Raw genomic sequence first — 8,556 nt, 5'->3', positions numbered from 1 at the left:
ACAAGTTTAGAAGATACACATTAGTATGTTCAATGTGGTTATGGTGTGTGTTAAGCTAGTAAGTAGAGGAAACTGTGAGGCAGTGAGTCAATTTTTAAAATCTTTTTCACCCTCATGCAATTATATAAATGTTGTCATCACTAAAAATAAAGTTTATGAAATTAGCTGACAGCCAGAAAGGTCATTCACGAACATGTCAGCAGTCAACTATATTTAAAAGTATTAATGAAATTGTACATATTTGGATCGCATAGTCAAGTCCCAAATAGAAAGAAAAAGCTGCCATATGTTATTCCCTTGGACACAGACCCATATATATATCAAATGCTTAAGAGCTAAAGACCTAAGTAATATTTTGGATGCCTTGAGTGCTTTGCACTGAGAACTTAAAGATTTCTCCACCTGTCCATTCGATTTTCCTAATCCCCTTTCATTGCCCACTTTTTTCTAGCACTTACCCTTTTCTTTCACTTCTGTAGCTAAAAAATTTGTCTCCCCAGAATGAATGAATATGTCTTTTGTTCTTGTTTAAAAGAGGCTCCTACTGAAAGGGTTTTGGAGCAAATTCTGACAGTAAAACAACATCTAGAGGGTTTCTAGAGAACATAATAGGGTGTGTTTCTCCTCACGCTGGTGTTCCCCATGCAGGTGTTCTTAACTTCCTTTAGAAAGCAGTTGCCTCTTTTATAGGTCTCTCTAGTACTGTGATTGAGACACATTGGGGCCAGACTTCTGAAGCCCACCTTTATGCAGCTGCCAGAAATATCCAAATCCAGTTTAAAAATAACCTTCTTGCAACAGTCATCTTAAGTCTCTTGGCTCAGGTCTTAAAACTTCCTACTCACTCAGCCTGTTCCCTTGCTATCATCCACTTCCAGGAACCATTCCACAGCTGAGTGATATTACCTTATTTCAAAAACTATTTCAAAGTCAACCTAAGGGGGGAGAATTATTAGAAGTGTTTAGTTAATACAAAGTGCCTATAATATCTTGTAGAGCTCATTTAAATAACTTTGAAATAATGTTCACATCCTTTATATTAAGCTTTATCCTTATTGCAAACTTGTGGGGTACACAAAGACAGGGATTAATCCCATTTAAGAGATGAGTAATTGGAGAAAAATAGAAAGGTTAAGAGGCTGATCTAATATTACTGACATAGTTTGCTTGTGGCCGTCAGAGCAGAATTGTGCTTTTTCCTGGTCTCTATCAAACATCAGTGTTGTATAATATCAAATAACCATAGATTGGCATGTGATCATTTGAATTTTGTTAAAATGTAAAAAGAATTGTTGTCTTTTATCAGAATAGTAAAAATCTATAGATGAAAGTTTATTAAAAATTAACATGTATGTATGAAATTAATAATCCACATCTATTAGCATGAAGGAGCCCTGGTGACACAGTGGTTAAGCGTTTGGCTGCTAACCAAAAGGCTGGCAGTTCGAGTCCACCAGCTGCTCCTTGGAAACCCTATGGGGCAGTTCTACTCTGTCCTAGAGGGTCACTTTGAGTCGGAATCAACTCGACGGCCGTGGGTTTGGTTTTTGGTTTTATTAGCATGAAATTGGGAAATCATCTTTTTGGCATAGCATAGTTTAAAAATTCCTCCACAGGTATAAATTTGATTAAAAAGAGATCTTTCTGAGACACTGTAGGGACATCCTTTTTATTCACAGATAGTTCTTGTTTTTATTGCATTTGTCCCTGACTATGTCCACTGTTGAGATGAGTCCAGGGTTAATTGGCATTAGTTTCCTTTTGTTGTCAAATGTCTGGAAATGATAAAGCCATGTTTTCTTTAAAACTATATATGTCCTTTACAAGAAAGCCTCGCAGATCTTAAAGTCACTGTCCTGGCTCAAACTCTTACTTTGACTTACACGGTCATCTCTGCTTTCTTTTCATTTCTAAAAACAAGCCCCTAAATTCCTTGTCAAAAAAGTCACACCTCTCAGGGTTGTTTCATATAACTGTAACCTTAGATCTAATAATCTCATCAAAACTACTGGTTTGGTTAAGTTAGAATTAGGTGGAAATTTTACATAGTAAGAGTACTTGTTTTGACTTTTTTTGTTTGTTTGTTTAAATCATGATTATTTAGATGGAAAAGCTAATGATGTATTTAGGTACATATGTAATCCAGCTAGTAAAATATTTGTATCAAGTGAAGAAAAGTTGCCAAGTTCTAGATTTTTTGCTCTTTCTGCTTGAGGCTGAAGGTTATGCTGTTTCCTCTTCACTACTGTACAGTGAGTCTTTGAATGTCAAGTCTAAATCATCTTTAAGTGTTGTCGTTTTGTAGTGTTCTGTGAGAGGCTTGCCTTCACAATCATAGCCAAACCAATGCGGAGGATCCTCAAGGCTGTATTCTTGGTGCTGAACTAAAGATGACATTCTGACAGCTGCCTCCCTGTAATAACAGTGATTAGCATTAGTTTACTGCAGAAGTAATCACTCACTAGTGCAGAATTTTCAAACTTAACTGCAACAGTCAAGTCAGAGTACTTTAAGCTCCAAATCTGATAGGAAATCCCTAATTAGCAATTATCAAGCAGATAGTTTAGAAGTTTGAGGAACTATTAGCAATTTACAATTAATTGTGAGCTAGTTTAATCAGATTATTTTCTTAACACCTAGGGGAGATTAACTGAACGGAAATACTTCAGTGCAAGAGGAGTAGAAGAGCTAGAGATAACACTACAAGAAGCAGCGTTAAGAAGTAGAAGGGCTACTTAGAAGGGAATATGGAACCACAAAGACCATTTTGGTTCAACTCACAATGTTGACTTCAGTTAGACAAAAAATCAAATGAAATTTTCTAACTCTGAAAGTCACTGTGATGGTTAAGGTTGTGTGTCAACTTGGCTTGGCCACGATTCTCAGTGGTTTGGCAGTTATGACGTAGTTTGGCAGTTGTATAATGATGTAATCACTTCCATGATGAGATCTGATATAATGTGATCACCTGCATGATGGGATTTGCTGTGAGTCGCCAGTCAGTGGAAAGGGAGTTCCCGTGGGGGTGTGACCTACATCCAATATAGGTGGACTTTCTGGCAAGGCTCGCTGGCTTTTGCTTGCTCTGGATCCTACAGCTGGCTCCTGTTCATCTGACCTCTGGTTCTTGAGACTTGAGCTAGCAGCTTGCCTGCCAATCTTGGGTTTCGTCAGCCTTCACAGTTTGCCAGCCCCAGCAGCTATGGGAGTTGGGAGAAAGAAGCCTCCAGCCTGACCCATGGATTTGGGACTTCCCAGCTTCTGCAACCATGTGAGCCATTTCCTTTATATATCTTTCTCTCTCTCTGTGTATATATATATGTGTGTGCATATATATATATATGTATGTATACATATGTATGTACATATATACACTTCACTGGTTTTGCTTTTCTAGAGAACCTAGCCCTAAGGTAGCCACTATGTATTAAGAATGCCATAGTCACATATTTTGGTTTCTCATAAAGTAGTCCTCAAAGATTTTCATATTCAGGTACATACTTACATGGAAATATGTCTGCAGTATCTCATCCTGAGGATCCGGAGTTGATTGCAGCCTCTCTCAAGGTTCTCAAGGATTTGGTCAGTAAGCAGGATACAACCAGAGATATCCAAAATATGCAGGTAGTGGCATTTTGCCGATAACAATTCCATCGCCGAGTCAGTAATCTGAATACACAGCCACAGTAAGTACTGATTAGTCAGATGAACCATCCCAGAGAAGAACAAAATCAGGACCCTTGCAGATGCTCTTTTACCCAGCTTGTCACATGGTGTGCCTGTAACTCAAATTAGTGGTTTACCTCTCTTTCCAAATAAGGTCAAAAACAATAAAATATATGTCTCGAGTGGTACCAATATAATTTCTGAGCTTGCTATTATTTTCATTGTAGAGTACTCTGGTATGGATGGGAAACTTCATTAAAACTTCCATTTTAATATTTATTACATCAAATATGAACAACTTATGAAATGCTGCAGAGATAGGGTTTGGCTTTGAACTTAAAATCTCTTCTAAGGCATCAATTTGGGAACGTAGGTTTAATAACTTTATTTCTACAAAATAGGTTTAATAACATTATTTCTACAAAATGTGTACCTCCTAAAGTTAACCTCCAGACAGGATCAGGTTGCCTTGAGGAAAAGTCTGGATATCTCTGATGGTTTATATGTAAAGAAAGGTGGAATAACCTGAGCTTTTTTGTAAAGGGACAAGTAGGTGAGACAAAGTTTAGAGGCAGGGGGAGAAAAAAGCAGAAGCCACAGAGACTGCATGAACCTTGCTCTGAGAAATTATCCTGAGGGTTCCAGCATTTTGGGAGTTTGCTTCAAGGTTCTGCAGAAATTATTCAACACTACTACTTAGATAATTTCACTTTCTCAGGGACTAACTTTTGAACTTAAAACTGAGCTAAGAATTGCTGCACAATCAACTAGATTACTATTCACAAAGGAATTTTTTTCCAACCAGATTTACTTTCTTATTTTAAATGGTTGAACATTCTAAAAAGCATACCATGAGGCTTGCTCTTGTTTTTAACTTAAAGTTGAGAGAGTTATGCAGAAAAAAACCTTGCCTTTGAAATGTACACCTTTTAAGTTCAGAAAAAATAGATGTTGTCATTGTCTAAGCATGTCCTGTTTTCAGAACATGCTCAGGACCAGGGTTTAACATGCCAATATCGCAACTGACTCTCTCAAAAATGCCTTCAGATATTCTTGACATACTATATAGGTCTCTGAGGATCTGATGTCACTGAAAAAAAAAAAAAAAACAACAAGAGGCTCTCAGAATTGTAGAAGAAAAGAAGGACGGTGAGGTGAAGGAAAAGTCAGGGTGGGTGGAGCTCAGAGTGCTAGATTTTATTTGCTAAGGGAAATGCTAAAAAGGAGCCTGGCATTTCCTGTAGATCAGAAGCTCAAGATGTCCAATGACTGAGGTGATATTGTTGGGATTTATGGATTGGGGTCTGGGAACTGGGGATAGAGATGACTGGATACATTCTTAACTCCCAGACACATGGCCGTGATCTCAGCCCCAGTGGTCAGAGATTATGCTGTTCCCAACATAATTAGTTTTGATGCCTTGAAAAGTATTTTGGCTTGTTTTTAATAAAGTTATTTCATATTTTAAAAATAATATAACCACTTTCCAAAAAAATTAGCAAAAGTAGCTAAGGAAAAACAAATACAAATTCATCACCCTAATGTAACCACTGTTAATGTTCTGGAGTCTGTCTTTCTAGGTCTTTGCCCACCTCTCCACCCCCAATTAACAGAATTTTAAATATAGTACTTAATTTAATTTTGAATCCTGCTTTGTTTTTTTAACTAATGAATTCCCATACTACTTCACAGTCTTCATACTTAGAATCTTTAATAATTGCAAAATGGTTCACTTAATAAACAGAATAATTTACCATTTCCATACTTCTGGTCATTTCAGTATTTCTTTTACTATTTAAACAATATCATGATGAATGTGTTTGTGAATACCATCTTCAAATTTTGAATTGTTTCTCTTAGGACAGATTCCAGAAAGTGGAACATAGGGTATGACTGTTTTTGTGGCTCTTGTTTATGTATTTTCATGTTGCTTCACAAAAGGATTGTAGTAACATACAATGCCATCTGTAACATAAGAACCAATTTCACTGAATCTTTGCCACCTACCGGGTATTACCACTAAAAATTATGTAATTTAGTAGGTAATAAAAGTTGTACCTCAAATAATGCTTTAACTTGCATTTCTCTGTTATGTTGAATCCTTTTCCATGTTGTTTGAATGGTTTGAATGCCTGCTGTGCCACTATCTAGTTACCCAAGATTGTCGTAAGGATCAAATGAGATATGTGAACAGTGACTAGCATATAGTAAATACTCAATAAATAGTAGTTATTATGTTTATTCATCTCCTCTGCTGTTAACCTATGGGATCTGATTTTTTTTTTTTAAATATAGGGGCTCTTTATAGCAAAAGAGAGCTTGACCACTGTCTTTTCATGTTTGCTTAATTGCACTTCTTTTAAAAATATGTTTACGGAAATCTTATTGTGATAAAATATGCATAACAAAATATGTATTAAAAATTGTAACCATTTTTAAGGGTACAATTCAATGATATTAATTACACTCACATGTTGTACAACTATCACTGCTATCCATTTCCAAAAGTCTTCCATCATGCCAAAAAGAAACTCAGTACTTGTTAAGTAATAACTCCATTTCCTTCTCCCCCGGCCCCTGGTAATCACTAATAAAATTTTGTGTCTATGCCTTTGTTTATTCTAGCTATTTCATATAAGTGGAATCATTCAATATTTGTCCTTTTGTGTCAGACTTATTTCACTCAGCATAATGTTTTCAATGTTTATCCAGGTCGTAGCATGTATCAGAACTTCATTTTTCTTTATGGCTGAGTAATAGTCCATTGTTTAGGTATGCCACATTTTGTTTATACATTCATCTGCTGATGGCCACTTGGGTTATTTCCTTCGACTATTATAAATAATGCTGCAATTAACATATCTGTTTGAGTCCCTGCTTTCAATTCTTTTGGTATATATCTCAGAGTGGAATTGCTGGGTCGTATTATAATTCTACGTTTAACTCTTTGACGAGATGCAAAGCTCTTTTCCACAGAGGCTGCACCATTTTACATTCCCACCAGTAGTGCACGAGGATTCCAGTTTCTTCACATCTTCACCAACAGTTATTATTTTCCTTTCTTTTTCTGATAATAACCATTCTAGTGGGTGTGAAGTAGCATCACATTGTGGTTTTAATTTGCATTTCCCTAATGTCTAATGAAGGAGCCCTGTGGCACAGTGGTTAAGCGCCTGGCTGCTAACCAAAAGGTCAGCGGTTCGAACTCACCAGCTGCTCTGCTGGAGAAAGAAGTGGTAGCCTGCTTCTGTAAAGATTTATAGCTTTGGAAACCCTATGCGGCAGTTCTACCCTGTCCTATAGGGTCACTATGAGTCAGAATTGATTTGATGGCAACAGGTTTGGGTTTTTTTGGTTTTTTAATGTTTAATAATGTTGAACATCTTTTCATGTGCTTGTTGGCCATTTATATATCTTCTTTAGAGAAATGTCTAATAAAGACCTTGGTCTGTTGTTCAGTTGGGTTGTTTGTCTTTCTGTTGTTGAGTTTCAGTGCCTGTTTTGATTGTCTGAGAAGTCAAATAATTTCACTAGCACCTCTAGTGGTGATCCCAAGAAAAAGAAAAATGCCTCAAAGAAGGGCAGCAGGAAAAGGGTCTCAGTAGCCCACAAAATGAACTTTTGGATCAATAACAATTGGTTACATCAGATGTTAACTAATGAAAATCTAACGCAGTAAGAAATGAGTTGCCTTGAAAGGCCTAAAAGGGTACCTGAGTTTTTTTGCTCCAGCTTTTAGATAAGTCACTGAACCTTGGTGGTGGTGGTGGTGGGGAGTTTCTTAAATATAATGAAAATATTTGGGATACATATGCAAGAGAGGGAGAGAGGCTCTGGAGAAATCATCTCCTTGGATATTTGGCTATTTCTTAAGAGCTCTGCTCTATTATTTTTATTTATTTGTGAGAATACGCGAACGGTGGTTTAAAAATGGCCACAAATGCTTTGCATGCAGCTCCTCCCTGCAAAAAACGGAGTCTCTTTCCCCAACCCTTAAATCTAGGCTAACCTTGTGACTTACTTTGACCAAAAGACACCTTGCAGCTTCCACACTCTTTGCCCACTTGGAATGTGTTTTTGCCCTTTGAAGAAGCTCAACTAGCCTACTAGTAGATAAAAACCACATTAAGCAGGGAGAATCCATTGCAGCTGAGGCCCCCCCAAACCAACCAGCTCTGAGTTAAGCCAATAGGTAACTGCAGCCACATGAGCAACCCCGGCACCTTGAGACCAGCCCAAATTGCTGACCTATAGAACTATGAGCAAATAAAACAGTAGTTGTTTCAAGCCACTAATTTTGGGGTGGTTGATTACACAGCAGTAGATAACTGAAACACTAGCCAATGCCACATGCCAGGAGTTTCACTCTCCGTAAACCAAAACCAAACCAAAGCTGTTGCCGTCGAGTCAATTCCAACTCATAGTGACCTATAATATATGGTAAAGTATGATACACTGATCACATCTAATTTGGTTTTCTTTCTGAACCTTTTGAAATCTCTAAACTGAAAGAATTTCTAAACATGTCAGCCAGCTGCACTAAGAAAATAAAGGTTTAAAGAGTAGGATTGTCATGTGGAATTCCAGAATTAGCAAAGAGCTTACTCTTCTCCCTTTACACTACAAGTCTATTGGGAAAAACCCTGGAATTGGAGTTATTTCATTAAAGGGTAAGTCATTTGCCCTATGCCCTGTACCTTTCCTTTCCTTTCTCCATCTGTAAAACCAGAGTAACTAAAGACAAACAAAAAGTATTGTTAAGAGGCTTCCGGCAAGATGGCGCTCTAGGCAGAAACACCACGCCATCCCTCCACAACAAAGATCCGAAAAACTAAGCCAAACAGAGAATCAACAATCCTGAAACCCTAGAACATCAAATGAAGAGATAAA

The 8,556-nt window shown here is 37.3% G+C and overlaps 1 protein-coding gene across 1 annotated transcript in view; it reads right to left on the bottom strand.

Moving 5' to 3' along the window:
• Positions 1 to 1,530: 1,530 nt before the first annotated feature.
• Positions 1,531 to 8,556, bottom strand: part of LOC101340881 (F-box/LRR-repeat protein 13-like) — a gene marked incomplete at its 5' end in the record, with an annotated part of 160,317 nt that continues 153,291 nt past the window's right edge. The window contains 2 exons of the mRNA XM_004390065.3: positions 1,531 to 2,413; positions 3,506 to 3,669. Of these exons, the coding sequence (XP_004390122.1) occupies positions 2,224 to 2,413; positions 3,506 to 3,669 (354 nt within the window). The remainder of the gene's footprint in view (positions 2,414 to 3,505; positions 3,670 to 8,556) is intronic.

The sequence above is a fragment of the Trichechus manatus genome, unplaced genomic scaffold, assembly GCF_000243295.1.
Source record: "Trichechus manatus latirostris isolate Lorelei unplaced genomic scaffold, TriManLat1.0 scaffold00280, whole genome shotgun sequence".
In the NCBI taxonomy this organism is placed as follows: domain Eukaryota; kingdom Metazoa; phylum Chordata; class Mammalia; order Sirenia; family Trichechidae; genus Trichechus; species Trichechus manatus.
The sequence above is the reverse complement of the archived record's forward strand: the minus strand, read 5'-3'. Positions and strand labels throughout refer to the sequence as shown.